General features: G+C 41.8%; 1 protein-coding gene across 1 annotated transcript in view; it reads right to left on the bottom strand.

Moving 5' to 3' along the window:
* Positions 1-17263, bottom strand: part of COL25A1 (collagen type XXV alpha 1 chain) — a 550081-nt gene that overhangs the window by 63517 nt on the left and 469301 nt on the right. The window contains 1 exon segment of the mRNA XM_039913724.1: positions 14568-14612. Coding sequence (XP_039769658.1) covers positions 14568-14612 — 45 coding nt within the window.

Raw genomic sequence — 17263 nt, 5'->3', positions numbered from 1 at the left:
TGCTGTGGTGATGAAAGAGATCAGACTTGCCCTGCAATCCGTGTTTTCTAACTTTCTCAGAGATGCAGTTAGTGCTCTTACAGTAGAATTTAACAGAATTAAGAAAGCAACCAACTGGAAAAAAAATCCCTTCAGGTGGAGCTCTTGCTATTTTAATAAGTTCGTGGTCAGAGGCAAACCTACACATGAATTGCTAAGTACAAATGGTGAAGAACGGTTCACTTTTCAGGAAGAAAGAAGTTGTTTCCAGGGTAGAAATGAAGAAGGTGGAGTAGAGAGGACAGAAGATGACAGTTCCCAAGAAGAAGAGGAAAGTAGCTGATGAGCGATTTCACTGTCCTCGAAAGGGAAAGGAAACAGCTACTGTGGTGCCTCACTGCTCTTCAATTTTCTTAAGATTCTAGCCAGAAGGCATTCTTGGACTAACTATGGAAGAACAACACCCGCTACACATTCCCAAATCACTCACAGAGCACAGCGGTGCGTGGCAAACATGAGTGATGCACATTAGAACTGGAAGAATTTTGGGGAGAAATAGCAATCCCTTATCTACACATTTCTGTAGATCTTTCATTTAACGGCACGGCTCCGGAAACTACAGAAAAGTTTGGCTGCTTTGAAAAGTTTATCAAGAACCTAACATTATTTTCTCTTGCTTCTACTGTTTGTAGGTCATGCATCTACCTGCCTTCCCTATAAGAATATAAGCTCCTCAAGGCTAAGCCCATGTTTGCAGTCTTTATATTGTAATTCTCCAAGCCTCTAGTAGGATTCTGAATAATAATAATAATACTTGTATTCGTTAAGCCCTTACTATGTACCAAGCACTGTACTAAGTGCTGGGTAGATACAAGATAATCAGTCCCCCTTGGAGCTCACAGTCAAAGTTGGAAGGAGAAGAGATAGTGATTGAATCCCTGTTTTGCAGATGAGGAACTGAGGGAACACAGAAGTTAAGTGACTTGCCAACGTTGCTGCACAGACAAGTGCAGTGTCAGGATTAGAACCCAGGTCCTCAGACTACCTCGCCCATGCTCTTTCCACTAGGCGATGTTGGTTCTCACTAGGCCACACAGAATATACTCAGTATGGTATGAAAGATTACTCCACCATGATATGCCTCAATCAATCAATGGTATCTGAGTGCTTACTATGTGCAGAACACCGTACTAAGCACTTGGGAGATTTAACAGAGTTGTTAGATCCGATCCCTGCTCTCGAGGATCTTACCATTTTAGTGGGAAGACCGCCTGGAGGGTTCTGCCAGATTCTCTTCCCATCATCAATGAGGTAACGCCCTCGTTCAACACACCCTGCTTCAAGCAGCGTGGTTCAGTGGAAAAGAGCCCGGGCTTGGGAGTCAGAATCCCAGCTCTGCCACTTGGTCAGCTGTGTGACTGTGGGCAAGTCACTTAACTTCTCTGTGCCTCAGATACCTCATCTGGAAAATGGGGATTAACTGTGAGCCTCACGTGGGACAACATGATTACCCTGTATCTTACCCCAGCACTTAGAACAGTGCTCTGCACATAGTAAGCGCTTAACAAATACAAGGATCACGGATGCTGCTGTGATAATGTGATTCTAATCCTCTAGAAAGTGCTCTCACCTCAACGGTCTGAAAGTATCATCAAAAGTCCTTAGAACCTTCATTCAGGAGTTCCTACACACTTAGGATCATGAACTAGGACTCCCCACAGAGCAATGTGCAGATGGTTATGATCCATTCTCAAAATGAGTAAAGCACCAGGGTTCACCAGTTGACAACCAAAGTCACATTCCCATTTGCACTCACGAAACTTACACGCAACCAAGGATACGCATCATTCATACAGAATTGAATAATGTCACAGAATCTTATTACCAAATTTTCCAATGATGCCAGAATAGACAAGAAAAGAGAAAAGTGAATTAGGAAGACTTGCCCTAGCCTTCCTGATTCAGTTTTCTCTCTTCTTGTAAAGACAGAGCGGGGTGCCAGTTCGAGGTCAAGATTCAGATCAGACTGAAGGAATCTAGGGTAATGGTAGTGATAATAATAATAATAATAATGGCATTTGTTAAGCACTTATTACGTGCCAGGCACTATACTAAGTGTTGGGATAGATACAAATTAATCAGGTTGGACACAGTCCCTATCCCACAGAGGGCTCACAGTCTTAATCCCCATTTTATACATGAGCTAAGAGAGGCACATAAAAGTGAAGTGACGTGCCCAACATCACAGAGCAGACAAGTGGCAGAGCTGGGATTAGAACCCAGGTCCTTCTGACTCCCGGGCCCATGCTCTATTCACTAGGCCACACTGTCAATCAATCAATCAATCAATGGTATTTATTGCATGCTTTCTGTGTGCAGAGTTCTGCATTAAGTATGTCAGATTTTCTTCATAACTGAAGGACCTGGTCGATATTCAACTTCTGGAGCAATTCATCGAGGCCACCAACATACGATCTTAACATCCAGTGGCAAGATAGAATCACAAGCAATGGCGTCCTGGGACAGAGTCGGGACAAATATGAATGCTATCAGATACCAAGTTGGATGTATGCAGATTCAGAAACTTGAGGGGTAAATAAAGAAAGCCATAAAAGCTGAAAATGGGCTGGGGTAGTGGGCATAAAAAAGCACAGTAGTTATAAGGCAATAAAGAAAAAATAAAGATGAGGGAGTTGCGCTATAAAAACTATAAAAAGTACCCCTCAAAATGCTTCAATTATGTTTGCAAAAAAGAGGAGATGAACCTTTGTTTCCTCTGATGGCAGGAAGGGAAGACTACAGAGGAATTCCCACTTGCAAAGAAAAATTGCAAAGTCTACCTAAACTAGAGAAAGACAGTTTAAAGAATATTGAAAAGAGCAGTAATCTAGTCATCACAGACAAGTAATTTCCCTCAATAGTTGGGTCGGTATTAGAACAAATAATCAATCAAGCTCCTACAGGAACATAAAATTCTGGGAAGCAACCAGCAGGCATTGAGAAGAATCAATTGCCCTTGACCAATCTAGTTTCCTTTCAGGACAGGTTGATGGATCACATAGATGAGGGAGAAGCAATATATAGAATCAATCAAGATTTCTATTTTCATTCTACTCAGTGTTCTCGCCTGTGAGCAAGAAGACCATGATCTTGATGTATTGTTGTTCAGTGTGTGGACTGCTAGCAGGAGACCCCTCCCAAGGAGTTGTGATGTCAAACTGGGGTCCATTTCGTTCCAATCCATAACCGTATTGATTATTTGGACCTCTCATCAAATTTGTAGAAAAGTTGGCATGGTGCTAACACTCTGGAACAGGGGAATAAAGGTCTCTGGGTTTCTGATCATTTAAAACATTGGTCTGACCAAAACAAGATGAAAGGGACGGTCCGACTTGGAGTTTCAACACTTTGAGCTCTAATAATAATAATAATTGTGGTATTTGTTAAGCGCTTACTATGCTCCAGGCACTGTACTAAGCGCCGGGTAGATACAAGCAAATCAGGTGGATACAGTCCCTGTCCTACATGGCTCACAGTCTTAATCCTCATTTTGCTCTCCCCCGATTAGAGTGTAAATCCATCCAAAGGGCAGGGACTGTCTCTATCTGTTACCGATTTGTAGATTTCAAGCGCTTAGTACAGTGCTCTGCACATAGTAAGCGCTCAATAAATACTATTGAATGAATGAACAGATGAGGTAACTGAGGTCCAGAGAAGCGAAGCGACTTGCCTAAGGTCACACAGCAGACAAGTGGTGGAGCCGGGATTAGAATCCAGGTTCTTCTGACTCACAGGCCAAAGCTCTATCCCATTAGGCAACACTGCTTCTAGGCAGGCCCTACCACTGGTCATCTTTTGGGGTGAAGGAAACAATATCATCCAGAGCTGAACAGTTCTCAAAAATACCCTGGCTGCCTGGGGTCAGTTTTTTTCAGCCACACACAGTGAATAACAACATTTTCAGAACTGTCACCTCTGTATTTGAAAGGCAATGATTTACACTTTTTTTTTTCACTTCACAGAATCGCTCAGCTGCTTTTGGACCGGTGCCATTTTCTTTTCTGCCAAGCCATATGCCAAAGTGACTAATAGACATGTCAAGACTGAAGTACATACTTCGATTGAGATGATCCTATTCTCACCACATCCTTAACACACATTTGGAGCTTTGGCTTTTTTTTTTTCTTCACAGATTGGCACTAAGCACACCAGCAGGTCAAGATATACACTTGGAGAAGGAATGGTTTAGCAGGAGAAAGTGCATTCTATTACTTCATGCACACCTGCAGCAGGAGGTCTCCACAAAACCCTGGGAATGCCGGTGGCTTTGGGTGTACCTTAAACTCGGAGCTCTGAGGAACCTGAATCCTGCTCCTGTAACCACAGCTCCCTGCTGATTTTCTTATTCTGGGTTGTTTAAATTCATTCATTCATTCGAACGTATTTATTGAGCGCTTCCCGTGTGCAGAGGACTGTACCACGCGCTCGGAAAGTACAATTGGGCAACAAAATGTTCAGTGTTTCATCATAGCTGACGTGTCTGTCTATAATTCCTACTCACCACTTATACTCTTAGATTTTGAGGCCCCCAAAGGACAGAGGCTGTGTCTAACCTGATTCCCCTGTGTCTACCCCAGCGCTTAGAACAGTGCTGGGCACATAGTAAGCGCTTAACAAATACCAACATTATTATTATTAACATTATTAATTCCCACCTGCGTATTCTCTCCCAGTGTTGAGTACAGTATTCTGCGTTTAGTAAGCATTTAGTACATTTTTCCACTAATAATCCCCCTCTCAGGGTCGTACCTGGAGAGTTTCCGGTAGTCTACCAGTCTTGGCTATGGAATGGAGAGTTAAGCAGAGGCATTTCCATTCCTAGCTCGGGCAGTGGCTAGCGAGTGGAAGGCAATCTGCTCCAAGTCAAAACTCAACTATGCAGGGCAGCAGCGGCACGGGAGAGAGTCGAGGGCGGAGACTCGAGTTTACGGCAGGGAAGGTGGCAATGGTAAACCACTTCCGGATTTTACCAAGAAAACTCTATGGATCCCACTACCAGAAGGATTTGAAGACGGAGAGTGGGGCGATCTGGGAGAGGTGTGTCCGTGGTGTCGCTATGGGTCGGAAACGACTCGACGGCATGAGACAAGACCATGACTACTACTGTTATTAGTGTCATCTAACTCGCCACCAAGCTCTCACCCATGGCCTGGAATTCCCTCCCTTCTTAAATCCGACAGACTCTCCCCACCTTCAAAGCTTTATTGAGGCCTCCAAGAGGCCTTCCCTGACTAAGCCCCCCCTTTCCTCTTCTCCCACTCCCTTCTGCGTCGCTCTGACTTGCTCCCTTAGTTCATCCTCCCTCCCAGCCCCACAGCACTTAGGTACATATCTGTTTTTTATTATTTATATTAATAATAAGGTTGGTATTTGTTAAGCGCGTACATGTGCAGAGCACTGTGCTAAGCGCTGGGGTAGATCAGGTTGTCCCACGTGAGGCTCACAGTCTTGATCCCCATTTTACAGATGAGGTAACTGAGGCACAGAGATGTCTGTCTCCCCCACTCTAGGCCATAAGCTCGTTGTGGGCAGGGAACATGTCTGTTTATGTTGTACTGTACTCTCCAAGCACTTAGTAGAGTGCTCTGCACACAGTTAGTGCTCAATAAATATGATTGAATGAATGAATGAATGAATGAATGACTACTATTACTACTATCACCAGTTCATTCCTTGCAGGAGAAAAATCTAGGTGAGGAGGAAGGAAGGAAGAGGGAGGGAAGAAATCCTAGAAGAAAGATGTCTTCCAGGAATGTCCCTTTGATCTGTCCTGCGGTACACACGCTGTGTCCAGAGCTGAACAGCTTCCTGGGGTGGCAGCCGACAGCTCCTTCTTCCCTGAGTGTCCACTGGTTAAGCCAGGATGGCCCACTGTGTGTCTGAGAAAATGAGAAATGTAAGAAAGCAGGGTGACCTAATGAAGAAAACACGGGCCGGGAGTCAAAGACCTGGGTTCTAATCCCGCCCCCGCTCCTTGTCTGCGTGAGACCTCGGGCGAGCCGCTTAATATCTCTGTGCCTCAGTTTCCTCATCATAAAATGGGGATTCAGGACCTCTTCTCCCTCCTACTTGGACTCTGTATCCCTTGTAATCCCTGGTACACGATTCTCAATACAGTGCTTGACATATAATTAGTGATTAACAAATATCCACAATATTAACACATAACAGGCATCTCTGTTTCACTCTTTGGAAACTCAAAGGGGACACCTTAAGTCCGCTTCCCACCCAAAAATTACAGATAGGTAGCCAAATTTGCACTATCCATCCACAAAGGTGGTCAAGGACTATTATTATTATTATGGCATTTGTTAAGCGTTTACTATGTGTCAAGCACTTTTCTAAGTGCTGGGGTAGACACAGTTACTCAGATTGTCCCACCTGGGGCTCACAGTCTTAATCTCCATTTCACAGATGAGGTAACTGCGGCGCAGAGAAGTTAAGTGACTTGCCCCAAGGTTACCCAGCTGACAAATTGGCGGAGCCGCGATTAGAACCCATGTCCTCTGACTCCCAAGTCTGTGCTCTTTCCACTAAGTCATGCTGCTTCTTTATTACTAGCTGACTCCTAGATAAATCTATGGATGTTATTCTATTTTGCCACATTATTGGTAACTGCAACTCTGCAAAGCAGAAAGCAACTGTGAAATCAACTCAGAAGGGCACCCTATTATTTTTGGAGGGGGGTGGGGAGAGAGGAGATGCCACCTTTTGCTAAAAGAACAATAATAATAATAATAATAATGCTGGTATTTGTTAAGCACTTACTATGTGCAGCCTAAGCGCTGGGGTAGATACAGGGTAGTCAGGTTGTCCCACGTGAGGCTCACAGTTAATCCCCATTTTACAGATGAGGTAACCGAGGCACAGAGAAGTTATGTGACTTGCCCACAGTCACACAGCTGACAAGTGGCAGAGCCAGGATTCAAACCCATGACCTCTGACTCCCAAGCCCGGGCTCTTGCCACTGAGCCACGCTGCTTCATTTAAGAGCGGTCAGACTCCAGAGATGAGGTGAAGGAGAGAGCTTCTCCAATAGCCTTACTAGGTTTAGCGGGCATAATGCTAAGTACTGACTCCACAGACATTTGGGTGTCCAAGCCCCAGAGCTGACCACCAAGCGCTTTGTACAGTGCTTTGCACACAGTGAACACTCAATAAATACGACTGACTGAATGAAAACCTCTGCAAATGGGACTTAAACAGTTAAACAGAGTTCTAATTGAGTAATTCCTTCCAGTTAGGGAGACCTCTGTTTTTTCCTATTTAAGCCCCTTTGTTTTGTTTTTACGAATCCATTAAAAATTTAAACAGCAAATATATTACATTTTTAACCCATCTACTGAACCTTGATGGACTAGCTTATAAGCAGGGCATGTTTTCTGTGATATTTATTGTTCCCCAAGCAAGTCTAATTTTCATTTTCCCAAAAAAATGGTCTGGCGGGGCTTTAAAAATATGCGTGCTGATTTGCCAGGGTGCTAAAAGCATCAGCAATAATTCTGATTAATGTGTCATGACACTGCATGCATTAGCCACACAGTATACTTCTTTCTTAAAGGCTAATTAGAATTCGAGTCAGCATGATACCTGCTTTTGAGGATTACACTAAAAACATTTGTTGTAATAAGAGCCTCCAGGCAGCCGGTATTGGGGAGCGACTGATTTATCGAATGATTGAGAGAAAAAAATAACGAGAAGGCGGTGTGCCCCAAAACCTTTTTTCCTCCCCCCATTCAAGGATCAAGTTTGACCTGTAAATTAAAACATTTCTGTGGCTATGTTAAAAAATTAGCTGGCAGCAACATGAGTCTGTCTATAAACCAGAGACACTGTCTGATGCTTTCTTTCTGGGAGGGATTACATCCTGAAAGCCCTTTTCAGTTTACTGATTTGAGGTCTTCTTTGTGACTGGTAAGAAAAAAAAAAATCTAAATTTCTGATTGCAAGAGCTTCCTAGGGCAGACTTCCAACGGACTTAACTGTTTTGGTTGCCTCCAAACAACACAGGAAACGAATCACAAGTAACAGTAACCCAATGCTACCCATCACAACATAACTTTTAACAATCAGTTTTTCTTTTCAGGAATTCATTTTACATCCTGTTTTACTTTCTTTGTTCTTTTCATTTTTTGCCCTGTTTGGACTTTCTGGTGTGATGTGGTGGACTTTCCATGAAAACTGTCTCAGCTTTAGGGCTTCGTAAGATAAGGTTTCTGATACCTTACGGACATAGCTCACACCTAGCGCACACTAAGAATGCCAAAACTGTTGCTTCAGGCACCTGTAAAAGCCAATTTTCAATTGGCTGAGCTTGCACAATGGTGATCTCAGAATCAAACAGGCCAGCCCTATTGAGATTACTCACTGCCACAATTCACTCATCTCTCATCACAGCACACAAAGTTCTTTGTGACTTATGTTCCCTGGCTGCTGGAGCCCATTCAAATCCGGAGTCCCCCCGGCCCTAGCCAAATCTTGAAAACCAAATCTTTGGGTAAAAAAAAAAAAATCAAAATCCCCCTAAACAAATTGTCTTTCTTCTTTAAACGAAGCAGTGAGGCATAATGGAAAGAGCAAGGGCCTGGTTCTAATTTCAGCCCCGTCACTTGCCTGCTTTGTGACTCTGGGTAAGTTACTTCTCAGTGGCTCAGTTTCTTCATCTGTAAAGTGGGGATTCAATAGCTGTTCTCCCCCCTACTTAGACTGTGAGGACCATGGGGGACAGGGACTGCATCCAGCCTGATTAACTACCCCAGCGCTTAGAACAGTGCTTAACACAGAACAAGTGCTTCACAAATATCGTAATTATTAATCATTATTATAACTCTCTTTTTTGTCTGCCCTCCAGATCGAGAGCTGTTTCATTCCCCTGGAGTGGAAGCTCTTTGAGAGGAGGGATCATTCATTTAATCGTATTTACTGAGTGCTTACTGGTAGGCAAAGATTGGATCATGTCCTACCTACACTACTGTACTCTCTAAAGAGCTAAGTGCTACAGATTAAGTGATCTCCCTCAAATCTTCCCCCTCAAGGATTCACAGAACATTGTTTGAATGGGTTTTCGTTAGGCTTCCGAATGTGGAAAAACCCATATCGGGGAACATATTTAGTACAGCTTGCCATTTGCAGACCAGAAATCAGTTTTCGTCGGCTGCCTTATGTCACATCTGCACTACTTGTGTTCTTGTCAAGCACAAAAGTGCTTTTCAGTCTGTTCAGGCTTACTCTTGTCACTGACACTTTCTGATGTCAGGAACACCATGGTCCTGAGTCCTCTCTCTGAACCTTGAGATGCCACATGGTTCTTTGGGCAAGAATATGGGGGAGAGAGTCCAACCTATCTTCTTGCTCCAAAAGAAGGCAAGTGCCCTCACTGTACCAAAGACTAAGTGCTTAGTACAGTGCTCTGCACACAGTAAGCGCTCAGTAAATATGACTGACTGAATGAATGGACGAATGAGCACAGAAATCTCAGGAACACTAAAAGAGTGAAACTTAAAGAAAAGCCCCAAGGTGACTAAAACAATGTCAATTTCTTTAGAACTCTGGTAGGCTGAAAAGAAAACAAAGAACCTGTCTATCAATATTCTAGCAGGGGGAAATGGAGAATCAATCTAGTATGCATAATGATATGCATAATACAAGAAAACAGGAAAATAAGCCATATCTATTCGATAAGAGAACCCAAATCTAACCCTTTTTCTCCCCAGGCACCCCAAGTGTGCCGCTGTTCAGGTAAGACAGAGTACAGATCAGCAGTCCCCGGAGAATAAAATGTCAGGGATCCGCTTCTGGACCATGAATGCATCGACTAAGAATTCCAAATGACTTCCACATGGCTTGCGGAGCTTTTGGACTCTGGTGGAGGAAGTAGAAGTGTAGAAAAAAACAGGAGATTGTTTCCCCTATAGAGAAAGTATCCAAGTGCTAAGATACCCAGGGCTGGTTTGCCCTCAGTGGTAACACGGGATGTTACACAGATGAGTCATTATTCCACGTTTAGGTGATTTGCTCATTTCCTGAATGCCATATTGGACCGTCTCCAAACTCTCATTAAGTTTCCAACCATCTCACATAGGCAACAGGTGGTGAAGCCGAGCTTTCATGGTATGTCACGGCAGGTTTCCTCAATGACTTGGAAATAACCGATGGCATCTGTGTTCCCTCCGAAGCACCGAAAGATAACTAAGGGGATGAGGAGCGACAGGAAACGTTTCCGAAGCCGAAATTTACATGTGGTGAGTGACAGACACCCAGGGCGATTCTGACAATGACCTTGTGGAGCTGTAACTTCTTAGACCAGGAGTCCGTGTGGGACAGGGACTGGGTCCAATCTATTTATCTTGCACCTCACATCCACTTAGCCCAAAGCTGAGCACTTACTACTAAAATTATTCATACCTACTCTAGCTTAATTTAGCCGGGACACTTCACTTTTCTAGATTTTGCTATCCAGTGCCTTGGAACTGTGATGAAATGATCTGGGATTGGCTCCCCAGTAAAACTTCAGGCAAAGGATTAAAGAAGAGTAAAGATTCAGGCAAAAGATTAAAGAAGACGAGCTCATTCCCAAAGAATGAGCTGACATTTACAAAAAGCGAGCCCCACTTCTCTCCAGGGGCCACAGCTGGGGTCACTGTGAGTCAAAGGGAGCACATCTGGCCACTGTCTCTTATTCAGAGACTCCCAGGGCTGGAGCCTCTTGGTAGCTCAGGGTTAGTGCTCTGGGCATGACTGAGGGAACTAGAGTCTTCCTCAGAAGGAATACAGGCCTTACTGCCGTCTTCATTCCCACGGCCCTCATCAAAGGGTATCCGAGTGGAGCGGTCACAATCCCAGGAATCGTCCTAGGTGATACTGGGATTCTACCACCATCTCTGAAGCAGGGCTTCAGGCCTGGGTGAGCTGGATCCTTAGGGCCACTTTTGAGCCAGTGAAGCATCTCCCTGAGGTCATGTCAGTGGCCATGAGGCCAAGTCATCTTACTTCTCTGTGCCCAGTTTCCTCCTCTGCAAAAATAAGGATTCAATATCTGTTTTTCCTCCTACTTAGACTGTGGGACGGGGACTATGTTTGATCTAATTAACTGATATCTACCCCAGAGCTTAGTACAGTGCTTGGGATATAGTAAGTGCTTAACAAACACCACTATTACTATTATTATTATTATTCTTAACCTAATCTCCTACATCTCACCCTCTCTGCCTAATCTCGACTCTTAGGGAATAATATTGCTAAAGCTAGAAGAGGAACATGCTACAAAGGAAAGAATGAACTTAAAGATTAGTGAGCACAGTTCTAGCTTTGTAATTATATTTCACTTTTTAAAAGAAGCCCAAAAGAGCCATGTCAAGCTTGGTTCAGTCCCATTATTCTGCTTCAGCAGTCACTTCCATGAACCACTGGCGAAGTGGGATAACTGCCTTCCTTGTCACCCATCCCATCCCCAAAGTTCCCTAACTTTTCCCTGAAATAACCCCTTCTCTAAGAAGTTTTCTAGATCCTTCCTGAATCTATTGAAGCTTTTGCCATCCAACTTCCTGCAGCAAGAGACTCCTCATTCTATGACTTGTTTTGTGTTGTGCTTTCTCTTATTAGTCTTGAACCTCTAACCTTTAAACTTTCCTAATATTGGGAAGGTACAGTTTGGTGAACAAGTCTACTTGGGGCCTGGTTACATTTTAGTGATATTATTGTTGCCTCTGCATCAGTGGAAAATGAAAGCCCATGGAAGCTTCCTAGATAGAAGACTATAAGTACCACTCCTGAAACCTTGGAAAAAGTTTAAGTGAAAAGAAATGAAAGAATACCTAAATAATATTGATAAATTAAAAAGCAAAACAACCCATCACATACAATTTTGACCCTAAAATGTTTCCAACTACTGTAGACACTACAATCCATTATTCACATGCTTTAGCTTTTAATATCCAAATTTAGGCATCAGACTCAGACTTCTTTCAAATTTCTGTCTTTCGACCAACTTCAGGAAAATGAAACCTCCTAAAATCATTTACAGACATGCCCCAGAATAGATCCAAAAGTGTGTAAGTGTAAATGATGCATTTTCCTTGGCAATCTGAAGTGCTAGTCACCACTTTGTAAAATAAATTACTAGTTGGAAAATACTTTTCTTTAGGGAAGTGATCAAATCCTAATGCACGTGAACTCATCTAAACTTTTCAGTGGTTTCCTTCCTGTTAGTAGTAAAACCGCTAACAAATAATGAAGAGAAATAGCAGGATTCTGAACGTGGCCCAAGAAAATAAAATTGAGAATCATGTCTGTCTTTTGCTACTGTTCATAAATCACACTGAATCTAACAAAACCATTTTACTTGCGATTTAATGGATATCCCACACATTCCCAAATAATTTTGAATGCTAACACATACACAGCCTTGAACCAAATTTAGAAAGGCAGTTATCACAGATTTAGATTAGGAGGAGGAACACATTTCTCATTATCTTCCCAATACAGAACCAATTCTAAAGCACTACGGAAGGTAAAGACTGCCATTAGCAGGTCTGCTCCATTAGGACCATCAGGCACTTCATCCCTCTCGCTGTACTGATTTCAATAAGCAGTTCAATGTCACACTGTTTGCTGGAAAATGTAAATGTTTCTTCTGACACTGTTTTTTCAGTTTAAAAGTTTGAAAAATACCCCAAGTCCTGGCTGCACTTAGCAAATATAGGTATTTTTTTGCCGATATTTGTCTGTTTTGGCCTTTAAAATTTACCGGATGAAAACCAATTTGCAAATGAAAGCCCTCTCTCAGTGGATCGAAAACTGCTTGGGAGTTACAGAAAACACAGGATTATTTTCTCCTAATGCAGATGAGACCAAAGGGCCTGCTGAAGGACAATAAAACCTGGGTGGATTGGATGCTTCTAATTCAGAGTTTGAGATGATGTGGCTGTGGTTTGGTAAATACGGTACGTTCAGTAGAAACCAGTCTCAGAAAATGGCTGGCAAGGGGAGAAGGAAGGCAGTTACAAAAAGAGAGAAGAAACTGGGGTAAGAAGAGGGGAGAGAGGCAAATCAGAACTGGGCCTCAGATTGGAGTTTTCAAAATTCCCCTGAGGGGAAAAGCAGGACAAGGAAGGGAATGAAAAAGAAAAGAGTGAGAACAAGAAGTGGTAGTTGAAGGAGGAGGGTAGAAGGGTGATGAGTGAGAGAAGAGAAGGCAGAAGAAAAGGAGAGAGAAAATAAAGGAGGGAAATAAAGAGTAATCAGAATCCCTCACTCCTCCTAGTCTGGACCCACTATCATCAAACTTCCCCAGATTTTTTAGTCTTCCTGCTCTCTTTCCTCCTCTTACAAAGTGATAGTTCTCCTGACCAGCATGATTCAGAGAGGGACAGTTATAAAACTGCATTTAAAATAAAAAAAACTTCAACAATCTAGAAATATCACTAATTCATAGTGGCCTTTCCCCAGATTACAGATTAATAATTGCCCAGTTTAGGTGTTTTTTTTTTGCCTGGATCGGAGAGGCTTTATTGTAAAGAAAAAAAAACTAGCAATAAAAGAGAAAAAAGACTGAAAATATAACCTCAGCCAGGGCAGAGGAACCCTGCAACCTGCATAATACTACCTTAAAATACTAGTTCATTCTTTTTCCTCAAATTCTGCTCAGTAGCCAAACAACTTTGAATAATTTCCCCTGAAATACACAACAGCGACAAGACAATGTAGCATCTGTTGTTAGGCACAACATTTGCATATTATATGGTGGCAACTACGCACTGTGGCAGTATTTTTTAATAACTGTATTTGGGGTCCTAATGGTATTCATGGAGGGAAAAATGAAAGTAGGACCATTTCCAGAAAGGGATTTATCTGAAAATGGGGAATAATGAGGGGAGCAACATTCGCAATTAACTTTCCCGGGTGGTTAAACCTGTTTTCCCTCTCTCTTGGGAATTGTGAGCCCTGTGTGGGACAGCGACTGTGGTGAATCGGATCATTTCTTACCTACCCCAGGATAGTACAGCACTTGGTACCTAGTGAGCACTTAGTAAATACCATCATCATTCCGGTCAAAGCAAATGGGACAACAAGAGAACTTTGGAGTGAGCCTATATCTAAAAGAAGAGAAAATCTCCTCTACAAGGAAGCCCTGAGATTGCAACTGAAGGGCTATTTGATTCCTATTCAAATTGCATGGCTAGTAGTAGCAAAAATAAAAATGATATTAAGAACAATAATAGCATTTATTAAGCGCTCACTGTGTGCACAGCACTGTACTGAATGCTGGGAAAGAAAACACAGGTGGAAAGTAGTCAAGGTCTGGGTTTGTGTGTGTGTGTGTGCGTGTTTGTGTGTGCACTCACAGAGGGAACCATGTTTTTTGCTTTAGATTATCTCCTTTTAAACAATTATCACTTTAGAATAGCTTTAAAAAGAACTGGAAGATGAGCAAAACCTCAATTTTTCTCTCATAAAGATCTTTTTTGGCCTCCATTTGGGGATTTTTATAAATACAGTCGTGCTACACAGAGACTGGGAATTGTATTTACCTTTATCCCCGGAAGTCCAGGAAGCCCCGGAAGCCCTGGTTCACCCTATGTAGGAAAATTACATAACATTACAGAACAATATTCACTTATGCACCATGGCGGGAGAAAGAAATTGGCACCTTCTGCTGTAGATACTGTGATCACAAGCTGAACCCTGATAAAATCTGGTTCCCAAAAGAGCAGTGGGATTATACAGTGCAGGCAACTCTCAATTATTCAGGGATCGATTACCCAGTGAGAAGACTATCAAGAACCTAAACTGCCCTGCCTATTGGTCATTGTGATCCCACAATTATTCCTTTGGTTTAATTTGCCATGTGGCAAGTAGCAGTGCTTAAGATTTGGTGAGATACAAAGTTGAAACTAATGGCTAAAATAAATTGGTGGAGTAAACACTCACGTGCTTTCTATCTGCTATACCCTGGATAACTGAGAGTTGACTGAACGGACAGATGATTACATCCTACCACATAGTCTTTTCTAGCCTGAAAGCTCCATAAGGCTAATTTTACTTCGTAAAGAGAGAAAAATAAGGTTAATATTATATTTGATCCTAACATTATTTAAATCTGGACAACACTCATTAGCTTCTGGCGGATAATGGTGTTGGAAAGTTGCTTCAGATCAAGTGGGATTCTCTTAGTGAGCCCCAACCTTCTCGTTTTCACAGAATCATCTTTGTTATTTTTTAAGAACTTATTGCGACAAAATGTACTGAGGCTACATTGTCCAGAAAATTCCTTGCTTAGTTAGCGTTCCATTACTTAATGTAAAACAATTAGCTCATGAAAAAGGAAATGTTGATCAGGAATCTAAGTCAACAATGATACTGGGGTGGCGTTGACATCACTACTGGAGAAAATTCATCACAACTACAGAATCAGGTACTTCCCATTCATGACATTTTCTCAGAAAAATTTCATAATATCTTTTGAGGCAGAGAGACCGAGAGACCATAAGATGTAGAGTTAAACTGATTTAGGAATAGTCTATTTGAAATATAGATTTGTAGATATATACATCTATAACCCAAATAAATAACATGAAAAGATTGCAAATTCCTTATTTGAGGACAAAACTAGAATATTTTGAAAGCAAAGAATAGTTCCTTTAAAACCAATGCTACTTCCAGAACCTTCAATTAATTAGATTACTTTTATCAAGTTCAAAAATTAATTCTTGTAGTAATGCAAAAGGAAAATCACCTTGACTTCAATATCTATAAAGATCAACACACTTTGGGAACGGCAAGTATAAAGGGAGATGAAAGAACAGAGCAAAAGATACTGTTTCAGCAGTTTCAATTAGCATTCGGTATTATCTATCACATTCTATGAAGAATTGAACTGTGATTCCTGGCAAAAAAAAAAGATCCCAGGATTTATTTTCTTCTTCTTCTCCCAAGGAAGTTAAGTACATAAAGCAAAACAAAGTCTGTTTGAGTTTATGGTGCAGCCAAATCTTTTTTTTTTTGTCTTTGAATGGAACAGTAATTTCCTTTGGGGAAAAAGGGGTATATGTCCTTGGAACTATAAAAAAAATAGTGCAAATAATTAATAAAACTAAGAGTAAAATTTACTGAGGTGGAGTTTATGGTTTTTTAAAGCAAAAGAACAAACATATTTCAAATGCTAAGGCATCTTCTAATAAGATTTCATAAGTGACTAGTTATGATATTGCTTACCCCTTTCCTGAACCACAGTTTGCACCTTATATGAAAACAAATACCAAGTCAGCTGTCATTACCATTCAGGCGCCTTGCCTACAGATCGGTTGAACCTGAATATAGCTATACGTCGGCTTTCTTGGCTGGAACAGGCAGTACACGTTCCCACATGTCTCAGAAAGGAGGACAGCCAGCAAAGTGTCCTTTCGACCTGATGAACTCCTTCGCTCCATATGGAGTTGGGTGGGGGAAGGGAATCCACATATCAATTAACCTTTCATCAGCACACATACAAACACACGGAAATACATACCAAATGCTCCTCTACACAAAAGCTCAATCAATGAATGGCATTTGAGCACTTGTGTGCAGAGCACACATCCTTCAAATACCTAGATGTACACACAAACACACACATCTATAAATCCACAAATACAAAACTGTGCACACATTCAGGGCACACATACACACACAAAAAATACATTCCTGTTCAAGGACATAGAGATATAACAAGACCAATATCTCAAGCTAGAACACTATACAAGGGTCACAGACACAAACTCACAAATACTCCTACAATCATACTTACACACACCCACAAATACAAGCGAGAAAGGGAGGGAGGGGTACATGTCAGTCTAGCCAAAAGGGAATAAGAGGAGAAGAAAAACAGATAGGAAAAGAATGAACGAGTAGGTCAGATATTTCCACTGTTAATTCAATAAATGAAATGACCTGAACAAGGCAATCTGTAAACCAATAAACACAGTTGGAAGAATGAGTGAATTGGAAGGCTGCCTTTGATCACTATAGAACACATTCAAATGTACCTGAAGGTTATAAAGTGTTTAGTCTCTTCATACAAACCAGACAAATGCACAAAGGAAGGTTATGAGTGTCCTTAGAGGAGAACAGAAATATTAAGAACTGATCATTTGTGGTCCTGGTTGATTGGACTTTGTAAAAAGACGTTTGGGCTTTTTTTTTTTCCATAAATCTTTTTACAGAGATTGTGGTTTGGAAAGCATTT

The sequence above is a fragment of the Ornithorhynchus anatinus genome, chromosome 12, assembly GCF_004115215.2.
Source record: "Ornithorhynchus anatinus isolate Pmale09 chromosome 12, mOrnAna1.pri.v4, whole genome shotgun sequence".
NCBI classification, from domain to species: domain Eukaryota; kingdom Metazoa; phylum Chordata; class Mammalia; order Monotremata; family Ornithorhynchidae; genus Ornithorhynchus; species Ornithorhynchus anatinus.
Note: the sequence above shows the minus strand (reverse complement) of the source record. Positions and strands in the feature narration are given on the sequence as shown.